This window comes from Cervus canadensis, chromosome 13 (assembly GCF_019320065.1).
Source record: "Cervus canadensis isolate Bull #8, Minnesota chromosome 13, ASM1932006v1, whole genome shotgun sequence".
Classification (NCBI taxonomy): domain Eukaryota; kingdom Metazoa; phylum Chordata; class Mammalia; order Artiodactyla; family Cervidae; genus Cervus; species Cervus canadensis.
The window spans coordinates 5,386,385-5,402,063 of NC_057398.1; the positions used below are offsets into that span (position 1 = coordinate 5,386,385).

Consider the following 15,679-nt stretch of genomic DNA (forward strand, 5'->3'; position numbering starts at 1 on the left):
AGGTGACACGCGTGCAGACGCCCGGGATGACAGCTGGAGCGGGAACAGCCTGGGATGCCTCCCGCGGGGACAGCGTCATCATCACACCAAGGGCTGGCTGAGAGCGAGCAGACGGTGAGTCCGGAGGGGGTCCTAACCTGAAGTCGAGGCAAACTGGGAAATTCAATTGGCTGGAAGACGTGTCCTACATGGAGCTGCCACAAGAGACGGGTCTCTAGGGGAGGGCTTGGTTGCCATGGAGACAGCTGGGTTAGGAGGGGTTAAGGACGAACACAGCTGTTCATCCAACTAAGCTTCAGCTCGCTCCTTTTCCTAAAGCAGAATTCCTCTGAGGTCAGCTCACTGATTGCCCTGCCCCCGCAGGCAAGGCAGCCCCCTTCCAGTCCCCACTGGTTTCCAGCAGTGGACGTTCTGCTGCTCCCAGGAACCACCGCGGGCTGTCAGAGAATCTTCTCTTCCCCCTCAGGAAGGCTCCTGTTTACACGTGGGCACGTCCTGGGGGGCTATACATTTTTGAAGATGAGGGAGGGTCAGAGACAAGAGGGAGGTATGTAGAAAAGGGCACAGAGCTCATAGAATTCTGATTGTTTAAAAAAAAAACAAAGATCTATGCCAACGTCAAGGAATTGGCCAAGAAAGCCGAGGTAAAGGAAATGAGTTGACTCTTCTAAAAAGTTACTTTTAACAAATCACACGTTCTTGGTTACAAATGCCACGGAAGCGAGGTGGTGGTCCTCTCAGCTCAGCCTACAGAGAGGCGCCCGAGGCTGATTCTTCGGACGACTGGTGATGCCAACTTTGATCACTTGGTTAAGGTACCTTAACCCCTTAACCATCGTCTACCTGGCTTCTTCACGTGTACAAAAGCGCTCTGTACCATTTTTCTTGTAATGAACACATGTCGTGTGGGGAGAGAGCTTGAGGCTCTGTCAGTATCCCATTTCTCATCCTTCTTTCATTTGCTAATTTTAGCCTTCATTGGACATTCCTGCCTGAAACAATGATTACTGTGAACTTTGCTAAGTGGTGATATTTCTGTTTCCCTAAGTCCTTCTATTTTTAGGATTTGCAATTCTAGTATAAAGAGGAGCTTCCTCTCTCCTACATTGTTTGTTTATATCAACAAGGACCACACACATTCTTATATTATTTTCTTGCATCAAGTACATTAGGATGATTATTTATTTTCTTGCTCACATTGCCCCAGATTTGGCCACTGGGGCTAAATCAAGTTGGCTCCTGTGCCCTTTTGACCTGTATCCTACAGTTGTTTTAGTGTTCCTTGCTAAAATATATATGTCACTTGAATTTAATCATGAGAAAACATCAGACAAATCCCGATTGAAAGACATTCTATGAAATAATGGTCCTGAAAGACAAAGGTCATAAAAGACAAAGATTGAGGATTCGGGCACTGAGGCATTGTGATGATGAATGCCACATGTGATCTGGATTGGAGCCTGGACCAGAAAAAGGACATCAGTGGGATGACTGGGAAATGTGAAGAAGACCATGTATATTGGACGGCGTTACTCCCTCACTATTAATTTCCTGATTCTGATCATTGTACTGTGGTTATATAAGATGCTAATTTTGGAGAATCTGGGTGAAGGGTATACGAAAGTTCTTTGTACTATTTTTGCACCTTTTTATCAGTCTGAAATTATCTCGACCATGCAAAGTTTAAAAAGTGAAAAATGGCTTTTGTGAGGAGAAGAGGCTTGGTTGGGGGCAGGAAGTGCAGGCTGAACTCGGGTAGAACATTCCCGCTTGGGCTCCTCCCTCCCACGTGTCCTGTCTGGAGCGCCTGCCGGCCCTGCAGTGGCTGGAGACACCCTGTGGGTTTGTCTCTCTCCCCTGATGCTCTTTCTTTGTCCACAGCCTCTACTTGGAAACCACCAACGGGAGAGACCCCACTGCTCGGGGCCTCCACCTCCTGCTGCTGCGTTCACTGGGAAAATCAATTACCGCCTAATTACCTCGGGGGGTTAATTAGCATCGTGTAGCCTGGGTGTCCTCGGGAACATAGCCGCCTGTCAGTCCGGGTCAGTGAGCAGGGGCGTGGGGGCAGAGGTTTCTCGGGAGAAGCCCGCCTTTGGGAGGGGCTGGGGCGGCAGTCAAGGTTGGCAAGGGTGAGAGGGGCTGATGGAAACGGGTCCCTCCTGCCTGATTCAAACGCCCCTGGACCGCAGGTGCAGAAGCAGAGAGACGAACCACAGCCGCAGCAAGAATTACAGAACGGAGCAAGTTCTCAGGGCGGCCGCTGCGGGAAATCACTAGAATCAGGGAGCAGGCACGGAGCCCTGAGCCGCTCCAAGCTAGCCGCCTGGGGTTGGAGGCCGGGATGCCCCCGGCAGTCCCTGTGAGCACTTCGCCAGTGAGATGAGGACAGGGGAGAGAGGCAGCAGGCACCGCCAGCGGGCACGGCCAAGAGAAGAATGGGAAGCCCGGTGTTTGAGGGGCGGTGTCCACACCCTCACAGCACCTTCCTACAGGGACGGGTGAGAACCTGGGCAGAGGGACACGGGCTCCTCCAGCTCCTCACTGTCCCTGGGATTCACAGCCCTGTGGATGCATGGCACCTGGTCTGTCCCCCCGCTAGGAAGGCTGGATGTCAGGGATGGGGAAGCCCACTTCTTTTTTACTTTACCATCATACAAAACAGGATTTTATTTTGGGAGATCGATTTCTAATTTACGGCAGGTTCTACTTCCAGAAATAAAACCCCCAAACAACACAATCTCATTCGATCTTAAAGGCTGGCGCGCTGAGCAAGGAGGATTCTCTTCACTGTCAGGCACCAGGGCTCTGCATTTTGGTGTGCCTTCAGCCACCAAGTCGTCCACAGTAACATGTTCTAGTCTTTTTCCTTAAATTACCTCTAGTGCAAAAGCAAGAAGCAAATCATATCATTTAAAGTCATGATCTTTACAGCGTGCCTTCCGCTGGTCCTTCCGGCCACATTCAATTAATTTAGCTCTCAGCAAGGCTTTGAGGTGCTCTCTTTCTCCAGGTTCTATCAGCATTTGGTTAATTGATGCTTTCTACCTGTGCATCTTTGCTCATCTTGCTAACCACACTCTTCGGCTGCCCGGACCTAGACTCTCAGTCGAAGCCCACTTCTTGTTTAATATTACTTGGGCAAATCCTAGACACTTTAAAAATGTTCTTACAATTAAATATATCTGAGCTGAGATATAAGCTCTGCCATTGTGAACTTGGACAATTCCATCACTCAGAGCCTCGTTTTCTTCCTCTGTAAAATGGAGGTGAGAATTTTGGCTTCTCATGGAGTTTATGAGGGCTAAATAAGACAGTGCCAAGCACACCAAACAAATATTTGCTCCCTCTTTGAATACCTCATGGTAGGTTAACAACACTCATTTGATCTTGAGGCTTCTTCTTTTTTCTTCTTCTTTTTTATTTTAACTGATCTGAAGCTGCAAAATGGTCACAGGGATGCTCCATTAGTTTCCCAATACTCTGACACAGGTGAGAGCCAGACTTGGCTTGCTTTGGCCAGCAGGGAAAATGAGGCAGGAAAAGGGACAAGGCAGCTGCTCGGGGGAGAGGCAGAAAAGGAGTAGCCGCTCCTGCTTTCTTTTTTCTTTTCTTTAAAAAATTTTTTTTTTTTTTGCCAAACTTCATGGCTTGTGCAACCTTAGTTCCCCGACTAGGGCTAGAACCCGGTCCATGGCAGTGAAAGCCTGAATGTAACCCACTGGACCAGCAGAGAACTCCCCGCTCTTGCTTTCTTAGACTTGCAATCACAGTGGTACCTGCCCTGGCCGATATGCCTAGTCATCATAAGGAATGTGTAATTAGTTTCAAAGTGCCAGCAACAGTCGGTGAAGTGGGAGCAGTAAAGAGTGATGAGCTCATAAAGCAACCAAAGTTAAATACAACTATTCCTCTCCCCGGCCATTCAAACCCCAAGCAGCTGCGTGTTCATTCACATCATCTATTCATCTTCTTTTGCAACTGACTATTCAGGAAACATCATTTTTCCCCCCTCAGGATAATTAATTACCTATTTCTTTCCATTAAAATGCACACACAAATTGGGACAGAAAGGAAACCCGGGGAAATGGCGCGGTGGCTAATGCAGTGCCTGCCTTTGCTTTCTCCTTCTGTTTTCAACTTTGCAACTCTGAGCTAATTGCAGCCCCTGACATCACATTTCTGCTGAGAAAAGCTGAGCCTGTTTTTTCTGAAACGTTCACCCGCCATCCAGCCAATTTCTCGTCCCCCGCTGGCAAAGCTGGCCTGGCAGGGAGGCTGGGCTGGCTCCGCCTCCTTGGTGCACACACGCACACCGAGGCACACGCGTGGTTGTGCAGGTGCACGAGCACACACTTCCACACGCTTGTCGCTTATGCCCGGACACAGGCCACCGGGACACCCCTGAGAGGCGTTACCTGCCCTCGCATCAACATCAAGCATTCTTCCATAAAGGCTCAGTGCCCGGGGCCATCCCGCCCCGCTCGGGGAAACTGGGGGGCTTACCTCGGTGATCTGGGGGTTGGAGCACTTGACGTTGTGGCTGGACCAGTCGAGCCAGGGGCTGGAGGGGCCGCTGCAGTGCTGCTGGAGGGTGCACCTGCGCTCGCCGCTGCACCAGCCGCACTCGAACTTCCGGTCGGCCTTGAGGCAGAGGCCGCAGCTCTCCCGCTGGGCTGCACACTTGTAGAGGTGGACTGCAGGGAGACGGACGGGGCGGTCACACCGCGAGCTGCAGGGGACTCCCCGCCGCTTACCCTGTTCTCGCGAGTGTGACAGAGACCGCCCCGTCCAGGGATATCACCAGTGACTGTTATTATCCTTGCAAAGAATAACTGATGGGGAATTAATAATAAATTGAGGCTCTTAGCAGTCGTTTAAAGGCACGACAGAAAATATTGTTATTTAAGAATTCTGGCTCTAGATTAAATTGGATCAGGGCTTTCCTTGTGGCTTCAGCACTTTCTAGCGACGTGACAAAGAATTTAACTTCTTTGAGCATTCAGTATCTAATCTGTAACTCGGGGATCAGTCAATCAGTTCAGTTCAGTTGCTCAGTCATGTCTGACTCTTTGCGACCCCATGGACGGCAGCACGCCAGGCCTCCCTGTCCATCACCAACTCCTGGAGTTTACTCAGACTCATGTCTGTTGAGTCTGTGATGCCATCCAACCATCTCATCCTCTGTCGTCCCCGTCTCCTCCCACCTTCAATCTTTCCCAGCATCAGGGTCTTTTCCAAGGAGTCAGTTTTTCGCATCAGGTGACCAAAGTATTGGAGCTTCAGCTTCAGCATCAGTCCTTCCAATGAATATTCAGGACTGATCTCCTTTAGGAAGGACTAGTTAGATCTCCTTGCAGTCCAAGGGGCTCTCAGGAGTCTTCTCCAATACCACAGTTCAAAAGCATCAATTCTTCGGCACTCAGCTTTCTTTATAGTCCAACTATAGTCTCACATCCATACATGACTACTGGAAAAACAATAGCCTTGACTACACAGACCTTTGTTGGCAAAGTAATGTCTCTGCTTTTTAATGTGCTGTTTAGGTTGGTCATAACTTTTCTTCCAAGGAGCAGGCGTCTTTTAATTTCAAGGCTGCAGTCACCATCTGCAGTGATTTTGGAGCCCCCCAAAATAAAGTCTGTCACTGTTTCCACTGTTTCCCCATCTATTTGCCAAGAAGTGATGGGACCAGATGCCACAATCTTAGTTTTCTGAATGTTGAGTTTTAAGCCAACTTTTTCACTCTCCTCTTTCATTTTCATCAAGAGGCTCTTTAGTTCTTCTTTGCTTTCTGCCGTAAGTGTGGTGTCATCTGAATATCTAAGGTTATGGATATTTCTCCTGGGAATCTTGATTCCAGCTTGTGCTTCATGCAACCCAGCATTTCTCATGATGTACTCTGCATATACATTAAATAAGCAGGGTGACAATATACAGCCTTGATGTACTCCTTTCCTGATTTGGAACCAGTTTGCTGTTCCATGTCCAGTTCTAACTGTTGCTTCTTGACCTGCATACAGATTTCTCAGGAGGCAGGTGAGGTGGTCTGGAATTCTCTTCTCTTTAAGAATTTTCCACAGTTTGTTGTGATCTACACAGTAATCATTGTTTTTCGTGAGGTTTGAATGAGATGTGGTATATTCAGTGATTAACACAGTGTCTGCAACATAGCCTATGTTCTATACATGTTTATTATCTTTTCTTTCAACTCAAGCTACATTCTTATGCTGCTGCCTCTGTTTCTGGCACACATGGACCTCGCTGAAAGAGGTAAGGACTGATTTCCCCATTTCAGGCAAAAATGAAGCTCAAAGAGAGAAGTAAGGACTCTCAGAGTTTAAAGGTTAGTGTCCTAAGCTGGGACACTCACCGTTCTGCTAGCACGCAGGTCCTGAAAGGAGGGGGGCACACAGGGGACCTGGTGGGTCTGGGAGAGGTGTCAACTGGGCTTTCAAGAAAGGCCACGTGCCTGGCGGCGTGGAGACAGAGCTAGCCCATAAGGAAAGAGGGTCGACGCAGTCTTGTGGATGGAGAGAACATCCCGAAAGAGGACAAACTGGCTACTTTTGGAGTCTGCAGATGCTTTTGGTTTTGTCTCTCACTGACTCAGAAGCCCTAGACAGGCAAGCTGGCAGAACTGTTTTGTGAGCCTGAGGCTTGGTTGTCTGCTGGTGTTTTGAATTCAGAGTCCCAGGAGGAATTCTCTAGAAGTGGGATACTGGGAAAGCCCTTTCTCAGTTCTTCTGGCCAAGCACACAAGAGCTCGCAGGCCTGGGTGGTGTGCATCTGGAGGCCAGGGACAGGGCCCAGGGGAGGGGCATTTTTTTATTCTTCCATGGGTTTATTCTTCCACTTTATTCTCATCCTGTTCCTCTGCCTTGCCAAGCATTCCTCAATCCCAGCAGCAGAGACTACATTGAAACATCCTGATCCTATGGTTTCTTACGGTAAAGGGCAGGAAATGGGAATCAAAATGAACAGGTCCACACTGCATTTATCAACATGCACGAATGGTCCACATATAATTTCTCATTTGATGCTCATGATGGCCCCCCACTGCCCAGAGAGTGAACTTGGGACGTAGACAGAAGCAGTAATTGGTGTCAGTTCACCTAGCTATCAGTGAAAGAGGCAGAATTCGAACCCTAGTTTGCTGGATTATGGAACCCTAGTCCTTAAGCACCATGACTTTCTCTACCCAACACAGTGCATTAGCCTCCAGGGACAGCGAGGCCCTGGGTGGGAGGTGAGCGTGAAGACACCATGGCCCCTGCATTCAAGGAGCTGCTTAAAAGTTGTTGGGTGCCACAAGGGAGGGTTCTGATGCAACAGCTTGGATGTGGCCATTTTTTTCCTCTAAAACTCCAGGTGCAAAGGCAACCTCTGGGAACTAAGCCCAGATTCTCAGCAGGCGAAATGTCTATCTCCTGGCACTGAGAAAATTGGGCCTGGGTATGAGGAGAAATAGAAGAAGAATCTCCCAGCCTGAGCTCTGACTTTGATGGCAGCATCCGGCACAGGGACAGAAGCATCTGGAAGAGATGCTGAAGCACTTGCAGGTCCTCCCAGGGACTTGGTCCCTCTCTGTGCCCCTGGGTTGACCTCAGCCTGAAGGACAGGCTTGTGAAAACCCTAGCTAACTGAAACGTGACATGGGGCTCATGGCTCAGGGTCAGGGGACAGGGTTCTGGGGGAGGAAGTTTCACATCTCACAGTGGCCTGAGCCATAGGAGGAAGGACGTGAGCTCCAAAATGAGACTGTCTGGGTTTAAATCCTAACTCTTATTATTTGACCCTTGGTCCACTTCTTTCTTTTTTCAACTTCATTGAGGTGTAACTGACAAAAAAAAAAAATTGTACAATATTTAAAGTGATAATTTGATACACTACAGAGGGAAAAGATTCCTCCCATGTAGTTAATTAATAGATGTTAAGAACACACAGATGTTAAGAACATTAAAGTTCTACTCTCAGAGACACACAAAAGTTAAGAACATTTAAGTTCTACTCTCTTAGCAAACTTCAGTTCCATAACACAGTGATATCAACTAGAGTCACCATGCCATAATTAGATTCTTATTCATCTTAGGGCTGGACGTTTGTACCCTTTTACCAACTTCTCCCTAGTTCTCCAACTGTCCAACCACTTTTCCACTCTGTTTCTGATGAGTTGGGGCATTTCCCCCCGACCCAGATTCCACATATAAGTTATCCTACACAGTCTTTGTCTTAAACATGGAGCACTTTATAAGCTTGCATCATCTTGTGCACGGGTCAGGCTGGTCTCTGCCTTCTTCCAATTTTAGTGTCCGTGTTGCCAAAGCCAGCAGTCTTGGTCCCTCTCTCAGCTTCTTTGGGTCTTAGTTCCCTTATCTGTCAAATGACGATAATGCTAGGGCATCCTTCTCAGCCCTATGACAATTAGGAAAAAAAATCCTAAATAAATCACTCAGTGAGTGCCTAGCCAGAGTGCTCATCAAACTGGAGTCACTTCCGTTACTCTGGAGAGCTGGGAGGAATGCTGCACGGAGGGCAGCCGACTGGGCACCCAGGAGGACCTCCCCATGGGTTTGCAGGACCAGAATGAGGCCCTTTCATGGAACGCCCCCTCCTGCATCAGCCCAGCTCCTTCCTGAGGTTTCCTGCAACAGCCGTGCCCTGGAGTCAGCCAGCTGGGCCCTCCCACCTGCCTCAGGACCCGGGAGCCGATTGACAAGCCTTCTTTGTACAGAGACTGAGGCCAAAGACAGGGGAACCAGGTCCTCATTGGGAATAATATCTCCATTTCCAGAGAAACCGGCAGGACGTTCCTGCCTGCTGTTCTCCTGGGCAGGTTCCACAGACACTTCAAAGTCTCCTGGAGCCAAAGGAACAGGCGATGAGCCGGCAGCCACCCAGCGGATGCTCTGGTTGCAATAAAACAGGGTTCCCAACAGGACTCCTTTGATGGCGCCAAATGTTGCTTTAGGTGCCTCTGAAGAGCTCCACGGACAGGGGGAGTGTATTATTCATGGAACTGCGGCTGGCCGGCTCTGATCCCTCCAGCCCTGGTCTTTCTCAGGGTCAGGGAAAGATCAAAACTCGACCCGGAAGTAGCTGCCTACCTTTCAGGTCCTGAGGGTTGTCAATGATGAAATTGCCATTCCACACCACAGCGAAGTCCACGGCCAGGTTGCTGATGTCCATGCCGTCGTACTGGTACTGTGGGGAGAGGGGCAGGGGCACATGTCACGAGGAATTCTATCCCAGGGAGTCAGGGTGCTGCCAGCATCTCAGGGTGCCAGGAAACAAACCAGGGACTCTGGTTCCCTTTGGACCGAGAGAGAGGCAGATGGAGAGACAGGAGCTCCAGGCACGGTTCACATCATCCCTACGGTGCCTTCCTCCGACTCCCAGTCATGGATGCCAACAGGATCCCGCTCAGACCCCTTTGCTGGCATTCAATACCTCCTATGATCCAATCCAGGCTTAGTTCTCCAACCTTCGCTTCCACAGCTTTCCTCCAGAAACCTCTGGAGCCCCTGTCTCCGAGCAAGCTCTCCTAAGCCCCTCGCTGCATCTGTTCAGTTCACATCTCACAAGCAATGCCTCCCCTCTCCCGACAGCCTCCAACCTTCAGCATCTTACCTCTTTTAGCCTGGCTCAAACGCACCTCCCCCCAGGGGTCTTCTCTGCCCTCCCTCCCAGCCCACCCCATGCTCCCCGTCCCCTGGTGTTTGGTCTTGAACCCGGCACTTCCTGGGATCTGCACTGCATTTTTACCCATGGAAGTCTCTTAGGAAGTCCAGACACCGCTCTGGACGCCCCGCAAAGCCCTGACATAGCACGTGCATAATGAACGGCAGTGCCTCGGCAGTTGATCGGCCGGGCCCTGCAAGGCCCTTTCTTTCCGCGTGTGAGCTTTACTTCGGTCACCAGTCCACTAGGGACCGTGCCCAGAGCTTTGTGGGCACACCTCTGAGCAGCCCAACCCCTGAAGACTGCCAAGCTGCAGCCAGGAGTGGACTTCCTCCCAAGCCGATCCCGCCCGGGGCCCTCAAGACCTCAGACACATCAGAACCGCCCCTCTGGTGGTCCAGCTCCCGAGCCTCAGTGGAGACCCCCCGGGACTCCCCGCTGGGGGGGCTGCCCGGCCTGGCCACACGGCTCCCAGGGCCTGTCACCGTCAGCCCGCCCCTCTCCCCGGCTTCCCGCCGCCTTCCTCCCTTTGTTGTGCTCCACGGCTTTCTCATCTCCCACCTTCCTCCGGTGTTGGGCGGTCTTCCACCGATTACAAATTCTATCAAGCGCCGGTGACCTGCGAACCCGACAGCTCCCTGATAAGAGGCCCAAGATTCTCTTTATCGCTCGCAGGCGAATTACCTTCCCTCAGCAACTTTGTCACATTCCTCCCACCGCCATCTCCTAGCTGAACCCCCACAGGCAGAGACAGGGAGCTGGCAGATGAAAAGATCTTCTCTGGGCCAGCAGGATAATGAAACACCTTGTGGGGCTCTCCGTCTGGCATTCGGGATCGGTTTAACCCTTGCTGCTCTTGAGGTTCACTGTGTCCTCCTCCTCCCCACCCCGCAGCCCCCCGCCATGGCCTTCCTACCTCCCCTGGTCCCTTCTGCAGCTTTCCTCCCGTGTGGTACCCTCCCTGCATCCACTCCCCGAACCGGGGCAGGCTCTGGGGTCACATTGACTGGTGCTAAAAAAGTTTCACCAAAGGCTTAGAGGTACTCTTTCAACTCGGAGAGGGCGCAAAGCCCTCAACTTAAGCCACGGGGGTCCTTGCAGCCCTCCACTCCCTCCATCACCTGCCCTGCTCTGCTGAGGAAACCTGGGTGTCTGTATACACTCCTCTGTCTCTGCGGACGTGGGTCGCTTGTGGACTCGGAAGGTTCTAGAAGCTGGGGGGAGGCCAGGCTGAGGCCCTGGCTCAGGTGCAAGACAAAAGCTGGCTCTGGCTGGCCTGGGCCCCGGTCCTCTTACCGAACTGTTCTGGCACTGGACGCTGGAGCTGTTGAAGCGCAGGGCGGGGACCCGGTGGACTGCCCCCTGGATGTTGAGGACGCATTCATAGCCCCGCTGGCCGGACTGAGGCTGGGGCAGGTTTCGGGCCTTGAGGGTGATTGGCTTCACTTCCCCGACTGGTATCAGGATCTCCTCGGTGGGGACCAGCTGGGGGCAGTCCTGGGGAGCAAGCAGAAGGCCTCCGTCTGGTCTGTCCTGGCTCACACCTCCCTACTCCCCAAGCCCGGGTTGGGGGACAGGCCCTCGATGCCCAGCCAGACCCCCTGCAACCAGGCGGGCTGCCCCTGAGGACGCTCCTCGTTTAAGGGGCACGTGGAGTTGGCAGGGGACGTAAGACCTATCTCTTAGCTCCGGGGCTTTGAGATCATCATCCCCAGCCCACAAGTCATCCTGAATCTGGTGCACATGTTACCATTGAGGAATTAAATTTTCAAGCCTTGATGTGGCAGGTTGCGGAAATTTTATCTCCTGAGACACAGGATAAACGAGGCTCCACACGTGCCTGTCCCCAGCCTGGACGCCCCCACCGCTGGTTGCAACTCCCCACTGGGCTCCAGCTCCCCACCCGCTTGCACCGTCCGTGCCCAAGGCCATCTGTTATCGGCAGCCTCAGCTCCCAGCTCTGGCTGAGCAGTCTTTCCAGGAGGTGGATAAAGCCCCCACTACACCCACCGCGCCCCCTCCCGCCCCAACTAGCAATACTCTAAACGCTTGCTCAGTTCATTACCAGGCCTGGCGTGAAGACCATGTGGCTTTGGAAAACAAAACAGAAACAAAAGAAACTCTTGGTGGGCCCAGACTGCGGGGAAGGACCATGAGAGAGGCAGGACGCAAGGAGGAGAGTGATGTCCCGCAGCTCTTCTCCCAGAAGCTGTTTCTCTGCCAGAGGTCAGATGGCCACCTCCCCACAGCTCCACACCCTGCCCACTCTCTCCCTCTCCGGGAGGACATTGCCCAGTGGCCTGGGGCAGTGAGGACACGCAGCCTCTTTCATGTGCAACCGTGTCCTGTCACCAAGGATCAGCTGGGCCAAGTCTTGAAGGAGGCGCCTATTTCCTGGTCCCCTTGTGATCCATGGTGGTGGTGGTAGCTCTTTAGGGATGGACGGTGTAGGGCTGTTCTGTTGTTCTCCTGCAGAGGGCGCTACTGGTATTTAGGTGGGGGTCAGGGCGGGATGGTGAACTTCCTCAAGGGGTGGGACCGTTTAGTTCAGTCGCTCAGGTGTGTCATATTCTTTGCGGCCCCATGGACTGCAGCACGCCAGGCCTCCCTGTCCATCACCAACTCCCAGAGCTTACTCAAACTCATGTCCATCCAGTCCATGATGCCATCCAACCATCTCATCCTCTGTCGTCTCCTTCTCCTCCCGCCTTCAATCTTTCCCAGCATCAGGGTCTTTTCTAGTGAGTCAGTTCTTTGCATCAAGTGGTCAAAGTATTGGAATTTCAGCTTCAGCATCAGTCCTTCCAAGGATTCCAAAGGAATCAGGACTGATTTCCTTTAGGATGGACTGGTTGGATCTCCTTGCAGTCCAAGGGACTCTCAAGAGTCTTCTCCAACACCACTTTTCAAAAGCATCAAGGTGTGGGACAGTCTGGAACACTAAATGGTACTTCTCCAATGCCTGAGGCATCCCAGGAAAGAAGTCCTTGGTACCACAGGAATGTTGAACAATGGACGGCCTGGGGTGGCAAGGTGGGGGAGGGGGGCAGAGGCAGGGGCTTCTGGCTCAATGTGGGTTTAAGCAGTGGGCCTCAGAAAGACGTTCTTCACCGTCTGGCCCCTGCGTCCCTATTACTCTGAGATTCCTGTGCATCGAGGTCCAGCCATACCACAGAGGAATTTAAGATTAGACCTGAGGAGTCATCGCCCTCACTCATCAACCTCTGGTCCTTTGAAGATGCTTTTCTCTCTACTGGAAACACTCCCCCTCCACCCCTCATCTTCCTCCTGGCCCCCGACTCAGCCCTCTTTAGTTGATTACCTGGTAATTGGCCTTCAAACTCAGCTCTGCGGCTCCTTCTTTGTAAAGCTGCCCCCGACCCGGACCCCGTCCCTGTGCTGGCAGGTCCCAGATCCTTCCTGACCCCCGGGTCCCCGGCTGACTGCACTGAGCCCTCACAATTGCGGTTTCCTGCTGACTTATCCTCCTCACGGGCCTGTGAGCCTTGAGGACTAGGCTGCATCTTACTCGCTTTATCCCCATTCCTGACATTCCTGACATGTAGTGGACAGCTGCTCATGGCTTGTGGGAAGGTAAGTGGAAATCAAGGAAGTAAAGCAACAGACAAAACTATCTCAAACTCTCCTTTCGGCTCCAATGTCCCAGATTCTTCCGAGATGAGGGTAAATCCCTGTCTTCCGGACATCTAGAGACTTGGGTGGGAGTTTGATTCCCAAAGCTGGGATTGATTTGGTCACTTTCTGGAGTCACAGGATTGCTAAATTGGTATGTCCGTTTCTACGGAGGAATCCTGAGGATTTACGAAAAGCTGGGTCCAGGAGAAGTTTGCCACAGAAGCCTGCCTAGGAGGGTCTGGCAGAACCTGTGGGGTCATGGAGCCATCCCTTGGTGCCTGCCTGTGAGGGCACGGGGCAGGTCTCCACAGGAGACAGCATCACGAGGCAGCCCCAGAACAGATGGGGCCCTGTTTAGAAGCAGGTCACTCAAGCTGCCAACCCATAAACGTGCTCTTTGCTGTACTTTTACTTTCATTCCCCGAGGGCACGCTCGACAGAGTCTTTCATATATTTATAGCCAAGAAAAAAAAAAAGTGAACACGACTTTAGGAAAACCCAGACATCCCATAGAAAAGGAGATACTATTTCCTGTTAGTAGCTAAAAATCCTCATTGAGTCTAATAAATCAGAATTTTAATTTAGACTGGAAATAAGACTGAGGTACAGCAAGGGATGTTTGCGTGTGTGTGTGTGTGTGTGTGTGTACCTGTAAGAGAGAGAGGGAGAGAACAGATTTTCAGAATCAGAACTAGTTGATATATTGTAAAGGATGACCTGTTGTTTTTCACCTCTAACGAGCTCAGAGAACAAATTCAAATTTCACGAGCTGAGTCTTTAAGACGTACTTTTGGGAGTATGATGTCTTAGGGTATTGAACAAGTTTGTAGAATCTTATTAATCATGACAAAAATACATGTATGCATGTGTACATGCATAAATACACACCTACATACCCACATACACCCTCATCTTTCGGGCTGGGTTGTCTGATTCAGCCTGAAAGTTGAAGAATCATAAGTAGACTTTATGAGTACTTTTATGTATTTTTTAAAGAGATTCTAAAATTTTATTAAAAAAAAAATTCCCATGGTCTGCTGTTGCAGACTCTCTGGGACTAAGCTAAAGTGTGATGGTTAGGGGTTTCCAAATGCCTAAAGAGGGTTCTGAGACTGACCCTGGAGAAAAGAATCTCAGGCTTTGCTTGTTTTTTTGGCTATTTCTCTCGGGCCAGACAGAATCACATCCTTCCTTGCATTCTCTAGGGCAAAGGAAAGATGTGGCTGGTACCCAGGTGTACTCTCTTCTCCTAGGAGAGGGGATACACAGACTCCTTGGGTTATGAGATGGTTCTGCTGACTGTCTGGAGGTAGCAGTGGGTCTTGGGTGGAAAAGGCAGTGGTGAGGGTTGAAGGTGCGGGAGATAGAACATCATCAAGCTGTTGGAACGTCAGTTCCTCTGGGGTTTGTGAAAGGTGACGCTGTGCTGTGCTGGCTTAGTCGCTCAGTCGTGTCCGACTCTGTGTGACCCAGTGGACTGTAGCCTTCCAGGCTCCTCTGCCCGCGGGGATTCTCCAGGCAAAAATACAGGAGTGAGCTGCCATGCTCTCCTCCAGGGAATCTTCCTGACCCAGGAATCAAACCGGGGTCTCCCGCACGGCAGGCAGATTCTTTACCGTCTGAGCCACCAGGGAAGCCCAAGAATACTGCAGTGGGCAGCCTATCCCTTCTCCAGGGGAATCTTTCTGACTCAGGAATTGAATCGGGGTCTCCTGCATTGCAGGGGGATTCTTCACCAGCTGAGCTACCAGGGAAGCCTGTGGAAGGTGATAGGTTTCATCAACTATAAAAGGCCATTTCCAACCTGTTTGCTCCTGGGAGTACACACACACACACACACACACGCACACACACGCTACCCCCTTCATGCAGAGTGTGAGGACTGCTGTAAACACTGCGGAAGACACTGCTCCTGCAGACCCCCAGTCTCCTGAGTCACCTCTGGAGGCCATTCTACTCTTCCCTCTGCCTCTAGGTAAATGGGCAGCAGGATCCCGCTCCTTAGCAGCAAGCTGAGCTTCTACAGAGATGAGCAGATGTCCTGCTTGGGGACATCGCAGGGCAGGGGTGGGTGAGGAGGAGGGGACGTGACTGGGGGGGGCAGGACCTGGCCCTGCAGCCCGATGGACGAACCTCCGGGCCGCATGGTCCACCTGTGCTTCACCGGCTCTCAGCGCGGGGGACCCTTCCTTCAGCCCCGGAAACGACTGCTCCCACGTGCAAATGACATTATCTTCACCCACTGGACTTCAAAGAGAGAGAGCAGCCCGCATCCGGGTAAGCTAATCGGATTTATGTGGTTCTATCTTTCCCCCGGGACAGGGCGTAAAGGAGATATTTATGTATCTACATCTCACTAGGC

At 51.4% G+C, this 15,679-nt stretch overlaps 1 protein-coding gene across 1 annotated transcript in view; it reads right to left on the bottom strand.

Annotated features, from left to right (window-relative positions):
• The window catches only part of PLXNA2 (plexin A2), a 228,887-nt gene that overhangs the window by 54,459 nt on the left and 158,749 nt on the right, over positions 1-15,679 (bottom strand). The window contains exons 10-12 of the mRNA XM_043485126.1: positions 10,978-11,178; positions 9,108-9,204; positions 4,507-4,697 (exon numbers count right to left, since the gene is read on the bottom strand). Coding sequence (XP_043341061.1) covers positions 4,507-4,697; positions 9,108-9,204; positions 10,978-11,178 — 489 coding nt within the window. The remainder of the gene's footprint in view (positions 1-4,506; positions 4,698-9,107; positions 9,205-10,977; positions 11,179-15,679) is intronic.